This window comes from Rhinopithecus bieti, unplaced genomic scaffold (assembly GCF_001698545.2).
Source record: "Rhinopithecus bieti isolate Rb0 unplaced genomic scaffold, ASM169854v2 scaffold_8911, whole genome shotgun sequence".
Taxonomy (NCBI): domain Eukaryota; kingdom Metazoa; phylum Chordata; class Mammalia; order Primates; family Cercopithecidae; genus Rhinopithecus; species Rhinopithecus bieti.
In genome coordinates, this window is record NW_016806084.1 from 117694 (window position 1) to 145515 (window position 27822).

At 49.2% G+C, this 27822-nt stretch overlaps 1 protein-coding gene across 1 annotated transcript; it reads right to left on the bottom strand.

Annotated features, from left to right (window-relative positions):
* Positions 1–27822, bottom strand: MMP2 (matrix metallopeptidase 2). Its single transcript, XM_017874621.1, has 13 exons — positions 27133–27822; positions 23637–23863; positions 22606–22754; positions 21347–21475; positions 20997–21170; positions 17771–17944; positions 16655–16828; positions 14239–14394; positions 12625–12760; positions 8825–8961; positions 7421–7580; positions 3062–3171; positions 1–905 (listed from the first exon to the last, which is right to left on the bottom strand). The coding sequence occupies exons 1-13, from the start codon at positions 27283–27285 to the stop codon at positions 802–804; spliced, it is 1983 nt and encodes a 660-aa protein (XP_017730110.1). The 5' UTR covers positions 27286–27822; the 3' UTR covers positions 1–801.

A 27822-nucleotide genomic window follows, 5' to 3' on the forward strand; every position in this document is an offset into this window, starting at 1 on the left:
GCCACTCAATAGGTGTCTTTATTCATACTTGTTGACATTTCCCATGGGGAACGGTTGAAGGGAGGGGCGGAGAGGGCTGAGCAGGAAGCCATGGCTTGGTTTTCCTCCATCCAGTGGAGGAAGAGACTCGGTAGGGACATGCTAAATAGAGTGAACAGGGGAACGATCACTATGTGGGCTGAGATGCACTGTGCAGTGACTTCAGACAACCTGAGTCCTTCTGTCAGGAAATGCAATTTCTAAGTGGAAAAAAAAACAAGACCCAAAGAAAAAAACAAAGTGCATACAAAGCAAACTGCTAATGTAAGAAAGGTTCTAAGGCAGCCAGCAGTGAAAAGCCAGGGCTCTGGAGTGGCCACCTGGCCATGCCCCTATCCCACTGCCCTATGCCAGGCTGTCGGGCCACCAGTGCCCTCTTGAGACAGTCTCCATTGGCTCCAAGGGTGCTATGAGCCACAGAAGGTTGTGGAGGGAGAAGAGTCTGAAGTGTGGCAGCACCAGGGCAGCCCAAAGCAGGGCTGCATTGAAAATATCAACGTATCTCTTTAGGGGTGGCTCTGAGGGTTGGTGGGATTGGAGGGAGAAGGGGCACCTGGGAGGAGTACAATCAGCATCTATTGTTCTTGGGCACAGGGAGGAGCCACTCTCTGGAATCTTAAATTACCAGGTAGGAGTAAGAATGCTGATTAGCTGTAGAGCTGAAGGCACAGCTGCCAGGCCCCTCTGGGTAGTTCTCTAGTGCTCTAGGCCCGGTGTATGGAAGGCAGTGGAGAGGAAGGGCCTGTGGGAGCCGGGGCCAGCTCAGCAGCCTAGCCAGTCAGCTTTGATGCTTCCAAACTTCACACTCTTCAGACTTTGGTTCTCCAGCTTCAGGTAATAGGCACCCTTGAAGAAGTAGCTGTGACCTGGGATAAAGAAGAGACTGTGACCCCCTTATCCTGACGTTCTGGCACACAGAAGTTTCCCAGGAACTTTGAATTTCTGCCTGGCATAGGGAAGAAGTTTTTAAACCAGAAGAGAGCTTTGAAAGGCTGAGGCAGGAGGACTGCTTGAGCCCAGGGGTTCGAGACCAGCTTGGGCAGCATAAAGAGATCCCCGTTTCTACAAAAAAAAATTTTTTTTTTAAATTAGCTGGGTATAGTGGTGCATTCCTGTAGGCCACGCTACTTGGGAGGCTGATGTGAGAGAGTCACTTAAGCCCAGGAGTTTGAGGCTGCAGTGAGCTATGTTTGTGCCTCCAGCCTGGGTGACAGAGCAAGACCTTGTCTCTAAAAAAACAAAATTCAATTGTTTCAGCCTGAGCTGATTGAAGAAAAGAAAACAAAACCAAAACCAAAACACAATAAAAGCCCAGAAGAGCCCCTCTGGGACTGGAAGAAGGGAAATGGCTGTGAAATAAGCTCTCTTATTCCCTGTTCACTCATCTCTAAGATGAGGATAAAGATATCAACCTTCTAGGGCTTGCAGTGAGCATTAAGTCAGATAACATATGCTATTATTAAAAACAATAACCCCACTTAACACAAACATCAAACTAAGCACATTCCATGTACCAGAGGTGGCAAAACTGGATACGTCCAGTCCTATCAGACCCACAGATGGCTTTTATTTGACTCTCACAAGTTTTTTTGTTTTGTTTTGTCTTTAAATCTGAATAACTTGCCAACATGTAAACATCCAGAAAAGTCACACAAAAATACAGATTTCTGGCTTCTATTTTAAAAAATAGAACACCTAATATAGAATATCTAACACCACCAGACTCCATTCTTTTTTTTGAGACCAGGTCTCACTCTGTCGCCCAGTCTGGAGTGCAGTGGCATGAACACGGCTCACTGCGGCCTCAAACTCCTGGGCTCCAGCGATCCTCTCTGCTCACCCTCCCCAGTAGCTGGGACTATGGGACTACAGGTGTGTGCCGTCACATGTAGCTAATGTTTTTTAAAATATTTTTTGCAGAGATAGAGTCTCACTGTGTTGCCCAGGCTGGTCTCAAACTCCTGGGCTCAAGCAATCCTCCTGTCTTGGCCTCCCAGAGTGCTGGGATTACAGGTGTGAACCATGGCACCTGGCCTAAGCCCCTAATCTTGCCCGCCAATAATTATGTGAAGGTGAGAAGCAACTGTCTCCTGTAAATGAGGCACGTGCTCTCTGATTCAGCGCAGACTCCACAATTCCCCACTGTCTGCCCCTGCCTGCTTCACTCATTTGTGCTACCTGCCTGACCCATGGAGCTGTTGGAATTTATGACTCCTGACACACATAATCTCATTTACTATTAATATGCTAGCATGTAGTAGGTGCTCAATAGATGTTTATTCTTGAAGATAATCCCTAGTCTAGCATCTGATTGTACACTGCTTTTTCTTGGACATATAAGACCTTCAGCTACTGGAGGTCAGGACCTGTGCTTAGCATACAGTAGGTGCTCAAAAAAAAAAAAATTCTGTGGGATTTAGTTAAAATTCTCCTCTAAAAAAGCCAACCTGGATCCAGTTCCAGGACCCTAGAGAGCTCACAGATGCCTCCTCAAGAGTATGACTTTCAAACTCCAAATTCTATCCCTCGCTGCTACTGGTTGTGTTTTAATCAGCAAGGGGCCAGGGGCAAACTGGCTGAGTAGGGGATCTTTGCCACATGAGCAACAGAGCATGACAAAGTTTGCCTTGTCTCAAATGGAGCCATCCTTCTGCTAATGGGAGGTGGTCACAGGCCTACGAAACCCAAAAGGACTTGGATCAAACCCCAGAATGAATCCACAGCACAGAGCCCATGTTCCTTCCTCCTCCCCCAGGCCAGGCCTTCCATCCTCCCCTGCCCTGGCTCCAGGCCCTGCAGCTGTGAGAAGTCTTTCTGGGTCTTACTGCCTGGAGCCAGGCCAAGGAGCAGAGGTCAGGGAGCTGGAAACCTTCCCAGCACTGGGATGAAGGAGTTGATTTGTTTTCCCGGGCGCCGCCTGCCTGCCTGCCCTGCACAATAAAGAAGTGTGTGTTTGCAAGGAGCTGGACCCTGGCTAGGGGCGGGGAGTCCTAGAAAGCGGAGACAGTCCTGGGTGGCTCACCGCTGCCCTGCAGGTCCACGACGGCATCCAGGTTATCCGGGATGGCATTCCAGGCATCTGCGATGAGCTTGGGGAAGCCAGGATCCATTTTCTTCTTCACCTCATTGTATCTGTAAAGAAACAGACACAGTGAACCAGCAGGCCCTCTCTAAAAGACACTTCCCCCCCTAGCCTGGATGGAAGCACCCAGCTGATGGCTCCTGGGTAGGCCTGGGAAACCAGACCTAGCCATTCAGGGAAGCAGCCGGCTGCAGTGGAAGGAAGAGCATGGAATCAGACCTGAGTCTGAACCTCAAATCTACCACTTTTAATTATATGACTTTGGATGACCCCATAAAAACAATCTCATGATTACTGCTAACATTTCTAAAGCACTTACTACATGCCAAACAGTGTGTTAACCACTTTCCATACAGCCTCAGTTTTACCAGCTGTAAAATGGGGTTGTGTCTAATTTCGTGTATTTAATTTAATGCATGCATTAAATCAAATAGCACATGCAGAGCCTCTATCCCCATGTCTCATAAATATTTAGTAGGTATTTAAGAAATGTTAGCTCCCTTGCAAGCAAATCCCTGCTGTAATCCAAGGAGCGCTAAACTAGAAGCCCAGGAATGGGAACCTGCCCCACCACTCTTTCACTTCGTGGCTTGGAAAAATTGCTGCTTCTTCATCTATCAAGGGAGATGACAATCCCTGCCCTGGGAGATGATCACGGCTGGGGCAGTGAAGTTTCAATGCAAGGTGGTAGGTACGTGTGAGTCCAAGGCCTGTTAGTCACAGGGTGCCACCACAGTTCCGGCCGCAGCAATCCTGGGCCCCGCCTTTAATTTAGGTAGATACTTTGGACGCCGGTTGGTATGTTCTTCTCCTGGCTAGCAACCCTTCTGTTTTTTAAGATTTTTGGAGAACTTTTTAAACGCTGCTGTCATGTTGATTCCTTTGCTTCTCCGCTTCATTATTCCACAGATATTTACTGAGCTCCCACTATGGGAGCTATGGATATCCTAGTAAACAAGATCAAGCCTTGCCCAAGTGGAACTGTTTCTAGACGGATCTGTTTCAATCCCATCCTGGTAGCAGCCACCCTTTGCTCCACAGTGCCTCCTAGTGGGTTCTCTTCCTCTCTGCAGCCAGCCTTGACCACCTCCACCCTGGACCCCAACAGTAGCTTTCCCTATATGCTCCCTTCTAGAGGGACCTTCTCCCTCAGCCATCACCCCAAATAACTGCCAGAAAAACCTTCCTTAATCCCAGCTGCAGCATTAGACTCGTTCTTACAAAATCTGGCATGCTTCCTCATGGCCTGGGGCACCAAAACCAAGTTCCCTAGCTCAAAATCCCAACACTCCCATCCGAGGCACCTCCACCGAGCCCTCAAACTACATTCCCTAGTGTTAGGATGGTTCGGAGATGTGTGGCCCATGCTTGAACTTTATTTCTTTCTCATTCTACCCACTGAAGGTGGGGATGGCAGAAGTCAAGCCCACTTTTACAGATGAGAAAACTGAGGCTCAGATAAGAGAACTATTTTGCTTCCAAGCTCTTTTCATCCAGAAAGAATGCAAGCACTGTGGTGTCCAAAGATGTGGTACTTCTCTGCAGCTTTAGAAGTTGCCGCGTATAGCAGGTGTTAAGAACACAGACATTTGTGTCCCAGCTTTTTTCAGCCACTTTAGCCTCAGTTTCCACACTTGGGAAAAGGAGCTAACAGTATCTACCTCAACTGAGAAATATAGGTGATATGCATAGTCTCAGGCTGGGCTGTGGTAGGGGCCCCATACTGACAGCCATCATTATCCGATTCAAATGTGTTTGCATAATTTTCCCTCATTCTACTACATGAGGGCAGGGTGTGATGATTTCTTGACTCTGTCTCTCCAGCAGCTAGCTAAGTGCCTGGCACACAGCAGATGTTGAACATATATTTGTGGCTTAGTGAAAGTTTCTCTAAGCAGGGCCTGAGCTCTTCCTGGCATGCTGAAGACAGCTGCTCAGTCTCTGTCACTGTGGAGCTCTCTCTCCTTCTCCAGCAAAGACGCCTCTGGGGCCTCTGCAGACTCCTCTCCACTTCTCTTGGAATAGTGATCTGTCTCCTTTGGAAGCCAACCCAGAGCTTCTGATAGGCCTTTCAGCTCTGCCCCTTTTCAGGAAGTCTCAGGGTGGTTCCTCTGTAGAGCAGGCTGTCTGTCCTGGCTCTGGCTCTGGGAGGTGGGCTTGTGTGGAAAAGGACTGGGAGGCAAATAACTCCGCCTGGAAACCCAGCAAGGCACTGCCACAACCTGCATGCCTGTGTGTGTGTGGGTGTGTGGGTGTGTGTGTGCGCACGTGCGCACACAATCATGTTCCTATATGCTGGGAACAGGTCTGTTTTTGCATGTTTACATAGATACAGTGCCTGGGAAAGTGATTTAAAAAGTCCTTCCAACACCGTAATCTGAAAACACCAGAGCTTTAGGATTCTAAGATTCACGTTTCTGTGGGTCTGTGCCGCTCACCAGCCACAATTCTAAGATTTGGAGATTGAGGGCTCCTACAATGCTGAGATGTCATTCGCAGTACGTGTGTGTGTGCGCGCGCGCGCACACGCGCCTGCTAGCGTCTGGAGCCTGTGGGTGGAAAGCCTGCTCTGTGGTTTCCTGCCTGACTGTTTTCTTTCTTGAGGCTTGAGATATCAATCAGCTTAGGTTGCTAAGTGTCTTAGCAATATGTCTGGAATTCCACCCTGACATGGGCAGGCCTGGGATATAAAGAGTTTCTGAATGCAGGGCAGCTGGGGGGCAGAAGAGTGGGGAGGAGGGAAGGGGGAGAAGACAGAGGCCTTGGGAAGTAAATGGGATTGTTTTGGGGATGGCAGACAAAGGCCTCAGGGAGTGCCCTCTGAAATTCTTGGGTAGAGCCCAGATGCAGTGGCAGCCACGGAAGGAATGTGGGGATACCAGGAGGGAGGGGATAGAAAGACACACCACAAGTCTTTGTGCTCCAACCACTCTTTCCCCACTAATCAAATGGACTGGCAGGTATAGTGGAGGGGGCATTCGGTTAGAATACAAGAGAAGTAGCTATAATCCTGGCGTTGTGCAAACACACGTATCTCAATAGCTTGGACAAGTTATTTAATTTCTTTGGACCTCTGTTTCCTTTGCTAGAAAGTGTGAAGAATTACAGTCAAACTCCTGAGGTTTGGGCTACCTCTCCCAGCCACTCCTGGGTATTAGGTTCCCTGGTCATGACCATAGCCCCTCAGAACTGGACCCTTCCCTGTAGATAACCTGGAGCACAGAACCACCTGCTTCCAAACTGTTCCCCTGCCAACCTGTACCCACAGCCATGGGCCTGCTGTGGCCATGCCACAGGGTGCCTGCTCCTTCCAAAGGGTCTGATTTGGATGCTGGTTTCTATGGATGACTGTTGCACCCATCCTAAGTCTTCTTAATATTTTGTCCTCTGCCATCATGTTCCCCCATCTCTTGGAATCCCCCACCCCACCATCTCAGGTACAGAATAGTAGTAAAGACTAACATGTTTTCCCAGGAGACAGAATGCCAGGGTTCAAATCCCAACCTGTCCCTGTCTGGCTGTGTGACTCCAAGCTGGTTACTTCACCTTTCTTTTTTTCTTTTTCTATCTTTTTTTTTTTTTTTTTTTTTTTTGAGATGGAATCTCACTCTGTTGCCCAGGCTGGAGTGCAGTGGCATGGTCTCGGCTCACTGCAACCTCTGTCTTCTGGGTTTAAGTGATTCCCCTGCCTCAGCCTCCTGAGTAGCTGGGATTGCAAGCATGCACCACCATGCCCAGCTAATTTTTTGTATTTTTAGTAGAGACAGGATTTCACCGTGTTGGCCAGGCTGATCCGGAACTCCTGACCTAAGTGATCTGCCCATCTCGGCCTCCCAGAGTGCTGAGATTATAGGCATGAGCCACTGTGTCCAGCCACGGTTACCTAACCTTCCTGAACCCAAGTTTCCTCAGCTGTAAAATGGGAGGAGTAATAATTCCCACCTCACAGAGTCCTTGGGACAGTCTCTGGCACACAGTGTCAGTAGGAGCAGTTACTATCTTTATTTTTATTACCCCCTTCTTCAGTGAGTCATTTCAAAATGTGGGGGTCCAGACCAGACATGGGCCAATCAAAGGAATTCTGCAAAGGGAAAGGATGTTCCAACCAGAATTATATCAGCAATGTGACAAGAATGGTTCACCTTTGGCGACGTCTCAGAGGTGTTAGAGACCAAAGAGGTTAGAGACCAGAGAGAGGGCATCCAGAGCCCACCGACCTCTGAACTCGACCCAGGAGGGACGGCTTCTCTGTCTCTCACAGCCAACTGTGCTGCTGTCCTACCCACCGCCCTCCCTTACCTCCAGAATTTGTCTCCAGCAAAGATGTATGTCTTCTTGTTTTTGCTCCAGTTAAAGGCGGCATCCACTCGCTGGACATCAGGGGGCAGTCCCAGGCTGGTCAGTGGCTTGGGGTACCCTCGCTCCAGGGTGCTGGCTGAGTAGATCCAGTATTCATTCCCTAGGGTGGAAGCAAAGGGTGTGTTGGCTGGTGCTGACATGCCCTAGGCCAGCTTGTTCCTCCCATCATCTGTCTGTCCTCGGGCCCCACTGCAGCCATTCCCAACAGAGTGCAACTTCCTGCTCACTCCTGGTTGCAGTGCCCAGAATCAGGGCTCACACAGAGGGCTTCAGACGTCAATTACAGAAGGTGCCTGGTCAAGGACGTGAGTTGGGGGATAAATCCAGCTCACACTCTGCTCACCAAGTCGTGCACTCTAAGGGCCTTGCCTGCCATGAAGAGGCACCTTTTGCTAATTTGCAAAAAGGTGCCCTAGGAGCCAGCAGTTGTCCTGGCCAGGACCCATGATTATGGTGGGATGGGGGAGATGGGAGCCAGGTGGTGGAGACAGTAAGTACCCATAGTCTTGGCTGAGCCTTTATCTTCTCTAGGATCCCACCTCAGACCAGGGCAGGGACCTCCTAAGTCCTTCTTTACCCCCTCATAACAGCCCAGCTGTCTGTCTCCCCAAGTAGTTTGTGAGCAACGTGAGGGCAGAGCCTGTATCCCCAGGGTCTGGCAAAGCCCAGCAGGTGGAAATGCTCCAGTAAATATTAAATGAGCAGGGCTTCCCAAACCTTAGCCATACAGACCTCACCTTGATGATTTTACCACTTCTAGGGACTCCTTGTACTATTATTTACTTAACATTCAGCTTTCAGTGAATTCATTTGGAAATCTTTAAAAACAAATTTATTAAAAAATGTTTTTTGACTGTCAAAATATCAGTTACTGAATAATCCGTTTCTGTCCTGATTTGAAACTTCACCCTATTATAACTAACTACCTCTGTTAAAATCAATTTATGTTTAAAAGTAAAAATGAAAACAAATCTTTAAAACATTCGAACTAAAACTGTTACCTGCCAAAGACTGTATCACTACAAAGGTGTTAGGGACACACCAGCACTAAACTGAGACTTTTTTTTCTTCTAGAAAAGAAATGAGATGATTGAAAAGAATTAAGAAAATGAAATGTGTACACTGAGAGTTAATGCTGTCTGATGTTGGGTGTCGGAACCAGTCTCTCAGATGAGTTGCACACTTTGGGAAATGATGTTGAAAGAATGAATCCATAAAGGAGAGGGAGCACCCACGGGTGCATAGGAACTGTGGTTTGGGAGGGGGAGTGAGCCTGGGACACGCAAGAGCCCTAGTGCAGAGTCCTGTGGAACTGAGGGCCAAGGAAGGGTGCTTCCCACACACCTGCAAAGAACACAGCCTTCTCCTCCTGTGGGGCCTCGTATACGGCATCAATCTTTTCCGGGAGCTCAGGCCAGAATGTGGCCACCAGCAGGGGCCCCATGGGCTTGTCACGTGGTGTCACAGTCCGCCAAATGAACCTGGCAGGAGGCAAGGGGGCATAGGAAACCACATCTTCAGTCACCCTGCAGCTCGAACCACACGTACCCCCCAAACCCACCCAGAAACATTCCAGAGATGATTCCTTGATGGGAGTGGGAGGCAAGATCAAAGGAAGGTTGGAGAAGGACTGGAGAACGGGCAGAGATTCTGTCTGCAATCTGCCGGAGCTGAAAAATATCCTCCTACCTTGTTCTCTCCCTCTACCTCCTCCAGGAAGCCTTCCCTGACTACCTCTGTCCATATTGTGTTTTCCCTCTCTAAGCCTCTCAAAATCATCAACTCTGAGTGCCTGGAACAGTAGTGTCTGTTTGTCTTAACTCTCCTGTTTGATTAGAAGCCAATCGGGGCAGTAGCTGATGACACTCAAGTATTTCCTGAATTAAAATGAAATGAATTTGTGTACTTTGTCAAGAGTAAGAGTTATCATTGATTGAGGTCCTGCTAAGTGCCATGCGCTTTTTGTGCCTTGTAATTTAATCCTCACAATCTTATAAGACAGCATGCACTCTGGATGGTCTACCTAGCATTTATTATCTATTTCCCCACCATCCTTCCTCACAAAACTCCACATTTATGATCCAGCCTTCATCTCCTCAGACCCTGTGTCCCCAACTCCCATTCTAGGGGTAGATACTGATTGGTCTAAGCCACTGGTTCTCCAAGTGCAGTCTCCTGCCCAGTAGCATCTGTGCACCTGAGAACTCATTAGAAATGCAAATGATTAGGTCCTTCCAGAGATCTACAGATAAGAATCTCTGGGCTTGGGGCCCAGAATCTGTTTTTTAACAAGCCTTCCAGATGATTCTAATGCATGCCAAAGTTTGAGAACTGGTCTAAGCCAATCAGAGTTTAGCATTCCCTGGCACTGTTACTGATTCAGCAGTTGCCATATGACTTCAAGTAGTGTTAAGACGGAACACACAGACTTATTTCACATCTGGGGGTCTGTGTGTGCGTATCTGTGAGTGTCTCTTTCTCTCTCACTTCCTGGGAGAGGGGAGGGATTAGAGCCCCAATTGCCACTGGTAGCCTTCTTGTGACCATAAGGGGCAACCGGCCTTAGGATGAATTCAGTGCAGAGGCTTGCAGTGGACAATGACATCAAGTCACTGACCCTCTCTCTGCCCCTGCAGGCAGTTATACCCCTGGACTTTGTACCATATGAAAGCAATTTCTTTCTACTGTTTAGGTTGGATTGAGTTTGCAGAGGGATCATCTCTGTTTTTGCAGCAAAACATCCTAACATAGGAAGGTGTCACAATTTTTATTTAGCAAATGAAGCTCAGAGAGGTTAAGATTCAGATTACTTAGTTATTACTACATCAATGACTAAGTAGATTAGTTATTACCAAGATTCAAATCCAGATCTGACTCCAAAGTCTGAGTTTAATCACCCTGTGATACTGTCCTTCACGACCCCCACCCTCACCAGTGTCTAGCAGCAATTTTTGTTCATGGTTGATGTTTAATATTTACTGGTTAATCAAACAAGCCCATTAAACATTCATCAAGTTCCTTTTGAAAGAAAACTGTGATGTGGTAGGCCAGGGATGGCTCCAGCCTGGGCCTGGGTTCTGCATCCTTTCCTAGGCCCCACACATCTGAGATCTGCATGTGTGGTCAGGGCTTTCTTAGTGGGAGGTGCTCCAGATGAAGGACGTTGCCAGATCCTTACAATGAGGACTGCAGAGCAGCGCTGACATCTGCTGTTATATACCCCGGTTTGGGCATTCGAGGCCTGATGGGACCTGATTTTTCTCACTACATTCTAAGTCTCATCTCTCATTGCATTCTTGCCATTTCCCCATTGGCCAGCAGACCCTGTGAAGGGCAAAGCATCTGCACCCCAGAATCTGGCCCAGTGCCTAGAGTAGAGGAAATCCTTCTTGAAAGTTTATGGAACATCTTCTAGCTTCACCAGATTCTCGCTGGTTAATCCAGAAACTTTCACATCACTATGGCTTGGCTCTGCAGGTCCCTCTGTCTCAAAGAACCTCCTAACTTGTCACTCCCATCAGATTCTTGCTTCTCCTTTAAAGGCTCTGCTCAAATGCTGCTGCATCTGTGAAGACTTCCTTGACTGGGATGTGCCCACAAAAGCACCTAATGCCTCTGCGATCACTTTTCTTTGATCCTGCCATGTCAGTTCTCTATATGCCTATTTCTCAAACCGGACTTGTGATGCACAGACTTTAATGTGCATCAGAATCACTGGGAGAGTTTGCTAAAATGCAGATTCCTGGGGCCTATCCCCAGAGATTCCAGTCAGGAGAGTCTGAAGCTGAGGCAGAAACCCACCTTTTAATACTCACACTCTGGGGGCAGAAACCCACCTTTTAATACTCACACTCTAGGTGGTTCTGTTATGAGAGGCCCATGCTCCTGTCTTTGAGAACACTCATCTAGCAGCCCCCAGCCCCACTGTCCCAAGAACATCATTCTTCCTCCTCCAGCTACTAAAGCCTAGCAAAGTATTTGTCACAGTAGATGCCAAACAATTATTTGTCAATAATAGCTAATATGAATACACTTACTCTGTGTCAGGCATTATTTTTGCTCTCAGCGCTAAGTTAATCTAATCCTTACAACAGCCCTAGGAGATAGGTTGGAATATTAGCCACATTTTATAAATGAGGAAACCAAGGTACAAAGAAGATACTTAATTAATGTGGCTATGATTATATAACCAGTAAGTAGCAGGTACAGAATTCTAACCCAGACAACCTGGCTTCAGGGTCCATTTTCTCAACTACTACCCTCTATGAATGAATAAATGGATGAATAATGAATAATGGATGGCTAGATCATAAATAATGGATAATAGATGGCTGGCTGGATGGATGGATGATGGATGGAAAGATATAGGTATGGATGGATAGATGGGTAGATGGATGGATGATAGAAGAATGGAAGGACAGATCCTTTAATGAGGTACTAGATACTGCCTGCCATTCTCCAGGGAGCTAGGACATTACGGTAAACCTCAGCCTTTAGTCAACTGAGTGGTGATTTTTATCTATAGCATGTAGAATACCACCTCTTTCTACTCTGCAGTCACTCACCACCCATACACAGAGTAATCTGGCCATTTGAGGGCAACGCCATTCTAGAAGAAGGCCTGTTGTAGACTGAATTATTGTTCCCAATTCTTCCCTCCATTTTGATTTTAGGATTATGCATTCATGTGCATTTCCACGTGACTTTGCAGTACCACCCTCTAGGGTAGGTGTTGGGATTTGCCATGTGATTTATTTCAGGCAGTGGAATATTCTCAGACAAGATGTGAGTAGAGGCTTTAAATGCACTTGTGTGGTTCAATTTGGCCTCTAGCACCATGTCATATGCCATGTGTAGCTGCTAATCCCATGAGAACAACAGGCAGAGCATACCTGAACCCAAACTGAAGCTGGAAGCCAAGATAACTAGTAGACCCACAAACTATGAGAGAGCAAACAAAATGCTTGGGTGCAAAAAATCTACTGAAACCTGGAGGTTGTTTGACACACAGCAGAAACTGCCTAATACAGGTCATTCTGCGAAGCACTTGGAGGGGTCTTCAGCAAAGAATGAGGGAAAAGAATAATTGTATAAGAGCAGAGGACAGGAGACAAGGAGGACAAGAAGCAAGCTCCTGCACTCACCGGTCCTTGAAGAAGAAGATCTCACCACGGATCTGAGCGATGCCATCAAAGACAATGTCTTGTTTGCAGATTTCAGGAGTGACAGGGCCCAGCGTGGGGGTTGGGCCGGTGCCAAGGTCAATGTCAGGAGAGGCCCCTGGGGGAGAACACCTGACCTTAGACTCTCTGCAGCTGCAAAGGTTCTCCCCACCAGGCTGAGCCCCCAGGGGTGCCCACCCAATCTGCTAAGAGTCAGAAGAAATTGTCTTCTGGCCTTAGTGTAAGCTCTGTAAGATAACAGAAGATGCCTGGACTTTGGGAGTCCTGGAGCCTTTTGAACTTTAGATATGCTTTTTACTGATATCACCCAAATCGGTCCTCTCTATATCCCTGAGAGTGGGGTATCATTATTGCACCATTTCACAGGTGAGGAAACTGAGGTCCAGAAAAGTTGAGTGACTTGCCCAAGGATTCAAACCCAAAGCTCAGATTCTTAGATCCACAAGAGTCAGGGCAGTCAGGGGGCCACTGGTGTGTCCAGCACTGAGAGTGGGGCACTCTTCATAATAAGCAATTCTTTTAGAGATGAGGAAACTGAGTCCAAAGAGGTATAAAGACTTGCACAATATCTTGCAGCTGGTGAGGGACAGAGGCTACGCTTGAACCCAGCACCCCTCACGGCAGACCTTGGGCTTCTTCCTGAGTCTAGCAGTCCCCAAACTTCATCACTCAAGAACCATTTTCACTATTTTGGCCTGGCTCAGATATCACTAGGACCATTAAATATTTCTTTTCTTTTTTTTTTTTTTTTGAGACGGAGTCTCACTCTGTCACCCAGGCTGGAGTGCAGTGGCCGGATCCCAGCTCACTGCAAGCTCCGCCTCCCGGGTTTACGCCATTCTCCTGCCTCAGCCTCCCAAGTAGCTGGGACTACAGGCGCCCGCCACCTTGCCCAGCTAGTTTTTTGTATTTTTTAGTAGAGACGGGTTTCACCGTGTTAGCCAGGATGGTCTCAATCTCCTGACCTCGTGATCCGCCCGTCTCGGCCTCCCAAAGTGCTGGGATTACAGGCTTGAGCCACCCCGCCCGGCCGGCTAAATATTTCATTAAAAAAAAAAAAAAAGAACAGACTTTTTAAACTCTAGCCTCACTGTAAGCACCAACAATAAGTAAATCACTGGCTTAAGGCACTGGTTGTTCTGTTTCTATTACATACTAAAGTCAAAGCTTATTATGAAAACCAGAAGCTTCCACCCGCCTATTGTTAAGGTAATTCCACATGACGGAAAATTCTGTCCCGGACTTGGCTATTCTTCTGGATTCTAAACTCCACTGGGTTGCTCAAACCTGTGTAACCTTGCACCAGGTGACCTTACTCACCTAGAAAATGGGAGAAACCCAGAAATGGAGAGCTAAGAGTGACATGGATATTAGCATTGTTCAGATAGGGAAGAGTTATCCAAGTATCCCCTTGCAGAGCTGCTCTGCCTTCCCAGGACTAGGTCAACACTCCCGCTTCCTGCCCTTGTCTCCAGCACTCCTGGCTGGATGAGATCTTGCTGGTCCCAACCCCTGGGCCTCCATCCCAGGCTACATGACCTCCCCCCACCCTACCCCCCACCCCCCAAGGTTTACCGTAGAGCTCCTGAATGCCCTTGATGTCGTCCTGGGACAGACGGAAGTTCTTGGTGTAGGTGTAAATGGGCGCCATCAGGGCCCCAGGGTCCTGGGAGTGCTCCAGCCCCATGGCGTGGCCAAACTCGTGGGCTGCCACGAGGAACAGGCTGTACCCTGAGGGTTACAGGGAGGGGAGAGGGTTGAAAGACAAGAAGAGAGATGAGAGAGAAATCAGGACCTGACCCAGTGAGGCAGACTTTTGAGGACAGCCCCACAGTAAGGCTGAGAGCCCTGGAAGCGGCATGTATTGATTTGTTTTTTCTGGGATTAATACACAATTTTGAGATTAGTGCCTATTGCCTCCAAGTGGGGTCAGCCAAAGTCCTCTTGTCTCTTTCCAGGTTAGTATCAGGAGAGATGTGCTATAAAGGAAGAGGACAAGTAGTATCTGTGAATTTTTTATTTAAAACCCCATTCATTTTAAAATCCTGCTTCCTGGCTTTTTGTGTCTCTCTATAAAAGATGAGCTCTAACCCAGCTCCTCAGGTTCTCTGAAGAGGTAAGATAGTGGGGACAGGCTGGCCCCATGTTACCACCATTTCTGCCCAAGTGAAAGCAGTAGAAACCATTCCCGCTTAGCGTGGTTGCACAGGCTGAGCCACAGCCAGCAAGCAAAACCTGCGTCACACCCTGTTGTGGTTAAATGTGTCCCCCTAGAAAAGATTTGCCCAAGTCTTAACCCTAGGGGCCTGTGAATGTGATCTTATTTGGAAATAGGGTCTTTGCACATGTAATTAAGATGCAAGTTAAAATGAAGTCAGATTGGACCAGAGTGGGCCCTTAATCCAATATGGCTTGTGACCTTATAAGAAGAGGAGAGAGGCCAGGTGCGGTGGCTCACACCTGTAATCCCAGCACTTTGGGAGGCCGAGGCAAGTGCATCACCTGAGGTCAGGAGTTGAAGACCAGCCTGACCAACATGGAGAAACCCCATCTCTACTAAAAACACAAAATTAGCCATGTATGGTGGTGCATGCCTGTAATCCCAGCTACTCGGGAGGCTGAGGCAGGAGAATCACTTGAACCCAGGAGGCGGAGGTTGCAGTGAGCTGAGATCGTGCCACTGCACTCCAGCCTGGCAACAAGAGCAAGACTCCGTCTCAAAAAATAAATAAATAAATAAAAGAGGAGAGGCAGGCAGAGGAGGAAGATGGCCATCCATGTCATGACAGAGGCATAGACTGGAGTGACACATCCTTCAGAGGGAACATGGCCCTAATGACACCTTGATTTTAGACTTCAGCCCCCAGAAGCATGAAAGAATACATGGGGTTTGTTTCGAGCCATAAGTTTGTGGCACTTTGTCATGGCAGCCCTAGGAGACTATAATATTCACCCTGGGTGAGTCACTGAGCTCTGGATCCTTGAACTACTCAGGAAGATGGAGAATCCCACCTTTAGGTAGAAGGCTGGTAAAATCAGAATGTGTCCTAGCAAGGAATTTAGCAGGGGATAAGAAAACCTCCTTTGGCCAGCCTCTCTCCACTGACCTCTGCCAAGTTCCATCTCATGATGATTATAAAGAATGAAAGTAACATAAAGACAGGCTTGCCTAATTCTGACAGGCCCTGGCCCTGCCCACTCACCTGGCCACTGTGGGCCATCAGGGAGCTCTAAGTAACTCTGTAACCCTGGGCCCTGTGCCTGGAGTGGGCACAGGGCCCCAAGCACCCTGCTCACTGCACCAAGCACACAGTGAGGTCACAAGCTGTCTCCTGGGCACTCTCTCCCCCAAGCTTGTGAGTCCTAGGAGGCAGAGAGTTGTCCCAGCCAGCTGCATCCTCAGCACCCAGGACTGACAAGGACCCACCATTTACACCTGGTAACAGATGGTGCTGACTGATGGGGCGGGGAGGGCTCTGGGGGCTCCCCCAGGGCTGCATGGACCATGGGGTCAGATCAAGCATGAGGCTGTTCCTTTTTTCCTTTCTTCTGCTGCCCACCAGCTCCTTGAAGGCACCTCTTTGTGCAGTGGGAATGTCTCAGGAGAATTGTCTCTCTGGTAACCTGTGCTCAGAACTCAGCCATTTTTTGGTAGTTACAAGCCCACCTGGAGGGTGGCTGAAGGGGAAGGCAAGAGCAGTGACTCCTCAGGAAGGCCAGTTCTTGCCCAGGAGGCAAGTAGCAGCATCTGGTCTACCAGGGTCTGGTTTTGGAGGCTGTGCCTCCACCTGGGTGGGCAGGATCTAAGCAGGGACCTTGGCTCCACCAGAGATGGGCATTGTCTCAGCCCAGGTGGGCGGGTCTGGGTAGGTGGGTGTCTGGGGGGCAGTGTCTATGCTTGAAGTGGGTGAGGTCTCAGGAAGGTTTTGGGGGCAAGTTTAGGGGCAAGGGCGATGTCCAGGGTCTCTGTCCAATGACTAGGGCCTCGTACCTTGGTCAGGGCAGAAGCCCCACTTGCGGTCGTCATCATAGTTGGCTGTGGTCGCACACCACATCTTTCCATCACTGCGGCCAGCGCTGGTGCAGCTCTCATACTTGTTGCCCAGGAAGGTGAAGGGGAAGACACAGGGGGCACCTTCTGAGTTCCCACCAACAGTGGACATGGCTGTGGGGATAGGGATACAGGTCAAGGCACAGCAAAGAGTCTGAGGCTACCACCAGGAAGCAATGACATGATGCTGACCTTAGCAAGCCACACCTAAATCAGACTCAGTCCCGGGCACTGTATCTTTAGACTCATCTGACCCCACCCCTAACAGCCTTGTGCAGGAGGGACTGAATGGCACCCCCTTTTTCATGGATGGGAAACAGGAGATTGGAGAAATGATGAAATTTCCCTGAACCAACACTGCTAGGAAGTATCAGCTGCAGTTCAAACTCTGGAATCTGGAAGCCAGATTCCAGAGTTCTAATGAGCCTCCCATGGAAAGGGGCAGATGGGCTAGGGGCAAAGGGAGTTGGATGAAGCTGATGGCACCAGCACACGCTCCTCAACTGTGAGCCCCCTTGGGCAGGGCTTTTCTGAGACCAACCTCTGCATCTGCTGCACAAAGCAGGCACTCAGTAAATTCCTGTTGGAGGAAGGGAAGAAGGAAAGGAGGGAGAAATGGAGAGAAGGAGGGCAGGAGGGGGACAGGGAAGAAAGCAGGGAGTTCTTAATAAAAAACAGACTAAAAGGTGGAGATACAGACCAGGAAAGGCAGGGAAGAGAGACTGCAGGGTCAGAGAGGAGGAGAGAGAAGTATCTGTCAGAGAGTCTGAGAGAAAAGGGATGCAGGTCAGTCAGAGGATCCTGAGCAGGCCTGACATTTAGGTGTCACCAATTCAACTGTTGATACCCAATGTCTGTTCTGATTTCAGTGTCCAGGCCATACCAGGTGACAAGTATCCTGACCAGCTGCACGGACATCTTGGGTGTGGATGTCATTCGCACATATGTCTTAGCATCCCTGTCTTGGGGAAAGGAGGTTGGTACAGGGAGTCTTATGGGTTTTTTATCAGACAGCAGGTGCTGGGCCCTGAGGGAGGGAGAGGTAGTGGCACCCACCGGTCTCAGGACAGAAGCCATACTTCTTGTCGCGGTCGTAGTCCTCAGTGGTGCCGCACCAGCGGTAGCCATCCGTGCGGCCCTCAGTGGTGCAGCTGTCATAGGATGTGCCCTGGAAGCGGAATGGGAACTTGCAGGGCTGTCCTTCAGCGTTGCCGCCCATGGTGAACAGGGCTAGGGGTAGGGGAGACAGAGAAGGATATGAATGAGACATGCCTCCATGGCTGGCTGCCCATCTGCCGGTTCACATCAGTGAAGTTGATGCATTGTTCAAATATTAAGAAAACATCTCTACTGGTTGGTAAGGAGCTGCTTCTCTGAGCTCCCAGAGAGAAGCCCTGCTTCCCCTGGTTATCCCAATCCCTCCCCTGGGATCTTATGGACCACCCAACAACAAAATGGTTGACACCTGGCACACAGCAAGGGCTTCTAGAATCCTGCCTCAGCCCCAAGGTCACTGTCCACACTGCCTGGTCCACGCCTGTACCATGCAAATTTCATGTAATAATGATGTGTGACATGAATATATCAGTCATGGCAGGCAGGACCACGAGAATCTCTCTCCGTTTGATAGGTGGAGAAATCAAGGCTAGGACAAAGCTGGTTCTCAAACTGCTCATGGTCACATAAATGAAACAAGTGAATGAAGATTGTAACTAAAAACTACAAAACACACCAATCTCAATCTCTCTTGCTCAGTCTGTCACTCTCATACATGTAGATGTGTGTGTGCACATGCATACACAGAAAGAAAGCTTTACCTCCTGTCAACCCCAGGCCCCTTCCTGGATGGCCTTGTTGCAGTCTCTGTAGGAGGGAGAGAAAGAGAGAAGAGGAGGAGGGAGGGAGAGGGAGGTGGTGCCTTCAGGTTCCTTTTACTAAACACTCTGGGCTTCTACTTTGACATCTTCAAGACAGGGGCCATAACTGGAAAGCTGGGGGAGGGAGTGGATTTCAGAGCCTGGCCTGTGTGTCTTGGATTCTCCCTGTCTTCCCCTCATCCACCCAAAGCTAAAAAATGGTGTGTCTCTGGAATTGCCAACTAGCAAAACCACAAGTCCATAACAAGGACCATCTGTGCACAACAGCGCCAGAGGTGACCTCACCAGCCCCCGTTAACTCCACCATGGCCAGAATGGAGCCCAGTCCCTGGCCTTCCACCACAGAACTTGGAGCCCTGTATCCTCACTGCTCCCCTCTCTACCAAAAGACTTTGTCCTGCAATGCCAGAAAAAAATGTCACCTAGAGAAAAGGCAAGACTGAGTCCAGATACCTTAGTGGCCTCAGAGTTGAAAAAGGCAAAGTGTTAACTTTGACCAATGCCAGCCCCTGCCTCTGACCTCCCATCAGCCGCATTTCTACCACCCAGGAAGCCCCTGTCTCCTCCCAAATTCCCCTGACAAGGATGGCAAGAATCAGACACTGACTCAGCAGTCAGCAGGGGCTGAGTAACAAGAATCTCTGCCTCGAGACCCAGACACGTGCGTGTTGTGCGTACTTGCATCTGGCTAAGCACAAAGTAAATAACTAATGTCCAATGCAGGGAATAACCCTTCCCAAACTTATGAAATACAGCTGTTTCCACATCTATCTATCATCAAAGCATTCTGTTCTTATCAGAGGGGTGACACAGGGAAGGGTTAATGCCACATGTAGTCCCTACCGGGAAACGCAAGATACAAAAAATATTTTTATTTCAAAATTTCTGACTTATTAATGGTGAATGGCTTAAACTCTTACTTAATATAAAGTTTAGCTCTGGTAATAAAAACATAAACAGGAAGGGAATTAACTAGTTCTTTGTTTCTTTCGTTCTGTGAAGATGGTTGGTCCTTAGTTTTCAGTTACAATGGAGTTAGGGAGATTCACAGACGTAAAATTACAGACAAAAAGACAGTCTTTAGTCTATGTAGATTAAAGAGTCTTTGTGAGATGGGAAAGAAGATAGTGTTAAAAATTTTTAGACTTTTTTCCGTTTTCCCCAGGTTTTCTGGGCTTTCAATCTGCAGAATTATCAAATATGATGACTTCATAGACTATGAAGTTACATACACCATCATGACTATGAAGTGTGTTAAGGATATTTTTAGAAAGGATTGAGTGTGTATGTCAATATCTATACCCCATTTTAAAAGGTTTTCCCCTATGTGGCTTCAAAATCTCTGAAAATGTTGTGTCTCAGGCACTGACAAGCACACAAACACAAATACTGAGTCAAACCTAAAGTATTTATCAAGACACAGAGATGCAGACACAAACTACACAGGAGGCAGAAAAAGACAGTGCCCAAGATAGGCAGATGGTATAGCCCCTGTGCCCAGACACACACACACACACACACACACACACGCACGCACGCATTAGCAGAGGCAGCATCAGGACCAAGGCTGGAGGAATAGGTGAAATTCCTCCGTTGGAGTTCGCAAACCAGGTTGAGTCCAGCCCTGGTCTGAGTCCTGCCTCCTTATCACACTGCTAGGTTTCCAGCTACCAGCAAGCCTTTCCTCATGCTCTTGAAGTATCAATCTTGATTGAAGTATAAAGACTGGTTCTAGAGAGAACCACTGGGCATTGTAATAGTTCTAAGTTTACTCCAATATATGTAAGAAATAAAGCCGGGCGCGGTGGCTCAAGCCTGTAATCCCAGCACTTTGGGAGGCCGAGACGGGCGGATCACGAGGTCAGGAGTTTGAGACCATCCTGGCTAACACGGTGAAACCCCGTCTCTACTAAAAAAAAATACAAAAAGCTAGCCAGGCGAGGTGGCTGGCGCCTGTAGTCCCAGCTACTGGGAGGCTGAGGCAGGAGAATGGTGTAAACCCGGGAGGCAGAGCTTGCAGTGAGCTGAGATCCGGCCACTGCACTCCAGCCCGGGCGACAGAGCGAGACTCCGCCTCAAAAAAAAAAAAAAAAAAAAAAAGAAAGAAAGAAAGAAATAATTAGCACATCAAATCTGTGACTCCTAAATGATTGCTAATGGTGAAACTTAAAAAAGAAGTCGACTTGATTTAATTAAAGTATTATGTTCATCATGGTACTGGTGGGAGAGAAACAGCAATGGCTCAGATCAGGTTGAGGGGGAACTGGGTGAAGGACGTTGGAGGGATGCTCATTGACTGGCAGTGCCAGCCAGTCCTGGAGAGTTCAGAGGGTGGAGCACAGTGGGGAGCCAGGGAAGCTGGAAGCTTGGGGTGGAAAGTCTTGGGGACTAGAGTGGATGCTCACCTTCGTGGGGACAGAAGCCGTACTTGCCATCCTTCTCAAAGTTGTAAGTGGTAGAGCACCAGAGGAAGCCATCGCTGCGGCCGGTGTCAGTACAGCTGTTATACTCCTTGCCATTGAACAAGAAGGGGAACTTGCAGTACTCCCCATCGGCGTTCCCATACTTCACACGGACCACTAAAGGGTGACATGGAAGGGGGAGGTTGGACTTCTCCATGCCTTCTTTGGAGACCAAGATTCTGACTCACCCAGATGTGTGACTTTCCTCCCCTCCCATCTCTCCGGTCCAAGCAAATGGAGTGGAGAGAGGACAGGAGAGAAGGTCTGGGGCATGCAGAGGGCCCCTTTCTCACCTTGGCCTTCTCCCAAGGTCCACAGCTCATCATCATCAAAGTGGGAGTCTCCCCCAACACCAGTGCCTGGGGCAAAGGCATGAGCCAGGAGTCCGTCCTTACCATCAAAGGGGTATCCGTCGCCATGCTCTGAAACACACATTGGGTCTTAGCTTCTAGCTGTGCCACCTAGACCTGGAAACCCCTCCCACCCCATCTACATGTGGAGCCTGTCAGCCCACCCAGCATCTGTCCCCTTCCCTCATCCCAGTGGGGTTATCCAGGACTGCGAACACAGGGGCTCAGTAGAGATCTGCTGACCCGGTTGTTACCATCCTATGGTCTATGCTGCTCTCCCAGGTTTACATGCCTCCCAGTATCCATACCCGCTACCTTCATTGTCTACACTACCACCATGACACTATACCTACCACATACACACATTACCACACTAGTGTCCTCACCCCATCCTGATCATCCCCAGTGTCTATGCCATCCACCCTCTTGTCAATACTGCCCTCTTACAACAATCCTGCCTTCATGTCACACTATCACCAATATCTGCACGAATCCTCATGCCCACCTTGTCACCAAGGCCTGTACCACCCACCCACTTGTCTACACTGTTTCCCATGCTCTTTACCTTCATCACTTACCACTCAGTGTCTATACCACCTACCTTTATGTCTGTGCTACTGGCAATGTTCACATCATAAACTCACATGGCCACCTGGCCCCGGGTTCTATGACCCTTCTTCTCATGTCTACACTGCTCCATTGTTTCCAAACCACTCTCATATATCTACACTTCCTCAGTATCTACCAGCATCATCCAACAGAGCTTTCTGTGATAAGAAGAATATTATTTGTCTGTGCTGTTCAAAATCAATAGCCACTGGCCTCCTGTGTCTTTTGAGCACTTGAAATGTGCCCAGTGTGACCTGAAAACTGATTTTAAATTTTTAACTAATTTGAATTTAAATAGCCATGTATATTCTACCTAATGGCTGCCATATTGGACAGCATAGTAGACCACTTGCTTCGGGTTTAGACGGCCTCCAGGTTACACCACAGCACACCATCTGCCCCTATGTCAACGTGGCTCTCCAGTGTCCACTCCGTGTTGTGTTGCCCCCATCTAAACCACCCCCAGGGTCCACACCATCTACTGTCCTATCGAAGCTGCCCTCAGGATCCCCACACCCCTCTAATGTCCATCTCGCCCCTTCGTCTCGACGCTGTTCCCTGCTGGCCCCTCTTCTGCCCCATCTTCTGCCTACCCCAGCGGCCAAAGTTGATCATGATGTCTGCCTCTCCATCATGGATTCGAGAAAACCGCAGTGGGGTCACATCACTCCAGACTTGGAAGGCACGAGCAAAGGCATCATCCACCGTCTCTGGGTCCAGATCAGGTGTGTAGCCAATGATCCTGGAGGTGGTAGAAATGTATGTGAGTGTGTATGCATGGGCATAAGTGTGTGCATATGCAAGTATGTGTGTGTGCACAGATATGTGAAAAAGTTTGAGTGTGTGTGTATGTGAACATACAAGTATATGCACAAGCATGGGAAGGGTGCACAAGTATGCGCATGTATATGTGAGCATGTGCCTGCACGTATGTGTGTGTAGGCTGGGCAGGGCTCGCTGCCAAGAACAAACTTCCCAGGATACCTTGAAGACCCAGGGAGTCCCAGGCCAGTCAACATTTTTAGGCCCCAGCTCAGGAGTTCCATCTGTCACTTCTGGCTGGTGGGGGAGGGCCATAAGTAGTGCATTACAGGGCATAAGGCAAAGATCTCACCATTGGAACCCAGCACCAGCCATACAGAGCACAGCTTTCGGCCCAATTAGCAACGATTTATGACCCAATTGGGGTGCTAAACCCAGTTAGCTACCAATTATCATGTTCCTTCTGCCCATCCCAATGACCTCATCTAAAAACAGTAACAATGGCTAGCATTACTACACTCTTGCTCTGTGTCAAAAATCATAGAAGTCATTTGTATTAGTTCAGTCTAGCTTAGTTCCCCAACCAACCATGTGAGAAAGGGCATTTTTAAAGCCCCATTTTGTAGACTGGAAAGCCAACATTGACAGCACTGAAAAGTAACCCAATGTCTGATGGCTAGCAAGTATGAAACTCAAGTCTGTCTGACTTCATTTTCTAAGAACTGTGTATTGAAACTCCCTAAGATGCCAAGCCTTCACAAAAGACACCTTATGGATCCCTTGAGTGGAGAGAATGCATGGGTCAAGGAGACTCGTGTCCCTGAGCCCAATGGCCCTGCCTCCCCAAGCCCTGCCCTGGCACCTGTATGTGATCTGGTTCTTGTCCCACTTGGGCTTGCGGGGGAAGAAGTTGTAGTTGGCCACATCTGGGTTGCCGCAGCGTGGCTTCCGCATGGTCTCGATGGTATTCTGGTCAAGATCACCTGTCTGGGGCAGTCCAAAGAACTTTTGCATCTTCTTTAGTGTGTCCTTCAGCACAAACAGGTTGCAACTCTCCTTGGGGCAGCCATAGAAGGTGTTCAGGTATTGCTGAAAGAAATGCACACCCCCAAGGCAAGCAGCCACATTAGGATGGCACAGTATTAACCAAAGCAGGCTGTAGCAATCAGCCCCCAACCCAGTGCCATAGTCCAGACAGGATATAAGCCAGGGGTCCCAGAGCACTGGATAGAGTACCGGGTTCCCAAATCAGCACTGTCACCCATTAGTTGAGCGACAGGACATACAGCTATAGAGAGCATAGCTACCACTTGTTGGTGCTGGGTGCTGACTATATGCCCAGGCACGAAAATCAGAATATGTTAATTCATTTAATGTTCAAAACTCTGTAATGTAGATATACTATCCCTGTTATACAGAGGAGGAAACTGAAGCACAGAGAGGTTAAGAAACTTGCTTATGATCACACAGTTCACAAATGGTAGATCTGGATTTGGGACAAAGCAATCAGGCTCCAGAGCCTGTGCTAGGAAATGTGATACTCCAGCATCCTTCCTTTACCTCTATCAACTCATTTATCTACCTTGCAGCTGGTGACTTGGGGACTTTTTTCCTCCTTTTTTCTTCTAAAGAGATTCAATGACTATGTGCATGGGCTCTGGCAGCAGACAAACCTGGGTTCAAATCCTGAATCAGCCATTTGCAAAAATAAAGCAGTCCTGTCCTTCAGGAGCCATACAACTGGCCTTGCCCAAACTGAGGCCAAAACTGAGCAGGTCCCTGCAAAGAGGTTCAGGGAGCAACGGACTCATTTATTTAGTCAACAAATACATTTTAGCACCTACCACGTACCAAGCCCAGTGCTACTGCTGAGGATAAATTGGTGAACAAGACAGACAGCTCTGTCTCTAAAGTTCAATCCTAGCAGGGAGGCTGATAGATCACAAATAAAACCAAAATGAAGTATGTGACAAGTGCCCTGTTGGAACGGTGAAAGGAGCCAGGAGATCTTCTGACAATGGTCCTAGCCTTGTTGGAAGTAGTTAGGAAAGGGGAAACCAAGGACATAATAATAATATAATAAGAATAATGGCTAGTGCTTATTGAGTACTTACCATGTGCTAAGTAAGCAGCTAAGATTGCCTCTCTTTTAACCCTGAGATACGAAATTTCCCAGTTTGCAGATGAAGAAACTGAGAAGTCACTTGCCCAAGATCATCACTAGGCCAGCTAGTTAGTTCATGCACCCTTTGATTTGAAGCCACGCGGTCTAAGTCCAGAACTATCTTCTTAAGCCCCCACTGCATTGCCTCTGGACAACACAGACTTCCATTTGTCAGTGGTGTTCAAACCAGGCACCTCCATCTTGAGTAGGGGCTGGGTAAGATGAGGCTGAGACCTGCTAGGCTGCACTCCCAGGAGGGCAGGCATTCTTAGTCACAGAATGAGACAGGAGGTTGGCAGGACTGATTTCACAACATACAGGTCAGGTCACAAAGACCCCTATAAATAAATAGGATGCAGTAAAGAAGCTGGAGAAAGCCCACCCAAACCAAGATGGCAATGCAAGTGACCTCTGGTCTGCTCACTGCTCATTATATACTAATTATAATGTATTAGGATTTAGGATATTAAATACGTTAGACACTCCCACCAGCTCCATGACAGTTCATAAATGCCATAGCAACATCGAGAAGTTACCCTATATGGTCTAAGGGGGACAGGAACCCTCAGTTCCAGGAACTCCCCACCCCTTTTCCGGAAAACTCCTAAATAATCCGCCCCTTGTTTAGCATATAATCAAGAAATAACCATGTGTATACTCACTCAAGCGGCCCATTCCCTGGTCTGCCTATGGAATAATCACCCTTTTATTCCTTTGGCTTCTTAGGAAATTTGTTTTCACTTTATTCTGTTGGCTGGCTCTTGAATTCCTTCCTCTTCCACACCAAGAACCCATGTGGTCCCCAGGCTGAACCCCAATTTAGGGGTTCATCCTGTGACCCATTGGCTGGAAAAAGTGTAAGGAACCCAAGTAGCTTTGTCATTGTCCCACAGCTCCACTCTCAACCCCACCCAACAGCCACATCATTATGCTAGCCAGCTCCAGACCCCTGAAAAAAGTAGCCCTCTAAAAATGTATAGAGGTTTCCCAATCCATCTATCCAGAGGGGCTGAGACCTAGCTGCTTGGAAAGGGTGAGAGTTGGGAGAGGGTAGGTGTCGTCTCCTGAAGGAGTTCCTAGGGTGACCAGAGGGCATGGGCGTCTTCTCCCAGACAGGTTGAAGGGGAGGCTGGAGGGCAGGGTGGCTGAGGCAACAAGGGAGCAGATATCCCCCGGAGTGGAAAGGACATCTTGAAGGGTCCCTGGCTGGCCTCCCTCCTCAGGCCCTACTTACGCAACACTGTGGCCAAGCTCAGTGTCCCTCCAGCCAGGCGCGCGCACGCTCACAAGACAACATCTGAACCGCAGTTTGGGAACCCAGCCAGGAAGGAGGACTCGCTGGCCGCTCTCCGACCCGAGTGGAGCGCAGTCCGCCCCCGCCCCACGCGCCGGGCCCTCCAGCGCCTGCCCCACTCCTCCTCCCTCCTGCCAGGCAAGCTCTCTCCTTCTTTCCTCTGACCCTTTGGAGAAGTTCGAGGAAACTTTCCGAGGCCCAACCCTTGACCAATTTGTCCATTAAGCCAGGTGAAAAAAGATGCGCTCTCTGCTTCCCTCCTGCCCCAATCACTTCCCAAATGGCCCCCTTGAGCTGTTTATTTAAAGGCCCCTCTCCGGATCTGTGCCGAAGGTTCCTAGAAGTTTGCCAAGCCCCGCGTTGGCCAAGCTCCCTCCCATCCTTATGCGCGCATAAGTTTACCCAAATTGTGCGCCAGAGCCCCGTTCCCAAAGTCCCACATTAGCAAAAAGGACCCCTTTAGCTGTTTGCCAAAGGCCTACCAAGACGCTTGGCGAGAGCCCTTAGCAACTGCCCAGATGTGTCTAAAAGTTGTTTACAAAGACCGCCCCCCCTTGCCAAATGTCCCAGATACTAGAGGAGGTCCCCGCCATTTACATAAGAATCCCTTTCCAGTAGTATGCCAGGTCACCACTCTCCCGCTCTCTGGCTTGTTTTTCGCCCCACTGCTGTATCCTGAAGGTTGCCAAATTGTTCATCAAAGGTCTTCTCTGCTTACAAAAGATCCCCCACCGGTTGCAAGACATCACTCCAATAGCTTGCCAAAGACCCCCCAAGCTGTTTACCGAAGCCCCTCCCCCACTCTGTGCCCACCGCCGAGGGCAGGGGGAGAGACACCCCCATCTTTTGCCTCCGAAGTTTGTCTAAACTTGGTTCCTTGAGGCCAGCGCTGCAACTCACCACTGCCAACTCTTTGTCCGTTTTGGGGGCAACATCGCCGGGGAACTTGATGATGGGCGACGGCGCGGCGGCGGCATGGCTCAGCAGGCAGCCCAGGAGGCAGAGCGCCCTCAGGGGACCCGTGAGCGCGCCCCGGGCCATTAGCGCCTCCATCGTTGCGCTCCCGGGCCCCGTGCGTCGCCCGGGGGTCGCTGGCTCAGTGCGTGTGGCCTCGTCGCCGCCTGGTTGGAGTCTGCGGCTCAGGGCTGCGCTCCGAGGGTCCGCTGGCTCGGTGGCCTGGGTTTTGCCCCGCTCAGCGGCTCATGGTCCGGCCCCCGCGCCCCAGCCCCCGCCGCCGCCGCCGCCGCCGCCGCCGCCGCCGCAGGTCCTGGCAATCCCTTTGTATGTTTAAAGCCCCAGATGCGCAGCCTCCAGCCACAGCCTGAGGAAGTCTGTATGCAGCGGAAACAAGGGAGGGCAGCCGCCAGATGTAGCCGACTGGGCTGGGAGGGAGCTGGCAGAGCCGCGCTGGGGGCGGGGGGCGCACTCGGGCCCTCCCCTCTCTGCCCCACCCCCTACTCGCCCTCCTCCACTTTTCTCCTCTTTTTCCCTTTCTCCACCTCTTTTCCCTGGCCGCCTGCTACTTCTGGCCTCCGCGTCCACCCTCAGTGCACGACCTCGTCACCCCACTTCCCTCTCTCGAGATCTGGG

Coding starts and splice junctions, on each gene's coding strand:
- MMP2 (XM_017874621.1), bottom strand. CDS start 27,285: ATGGAGGCGCTAATGGCCCGGGGCGCGCTCACGGGTCCCCTGAGGGCG. Junction 21,476..22,605: donor GATCAACTTTGGCCGCTGGG/GTAGGCAGAAGA, acceptor TGTGTGTTTCAG/AGCATGGCGACGGATACCCC. Junction 12,761..14,238: donor GGGCATTCAGGAGCTCTACG/GTAAACCTTGGG, acceptor GTTCTCCCCCAG/GGGCCTCTCCTGACATTGAC.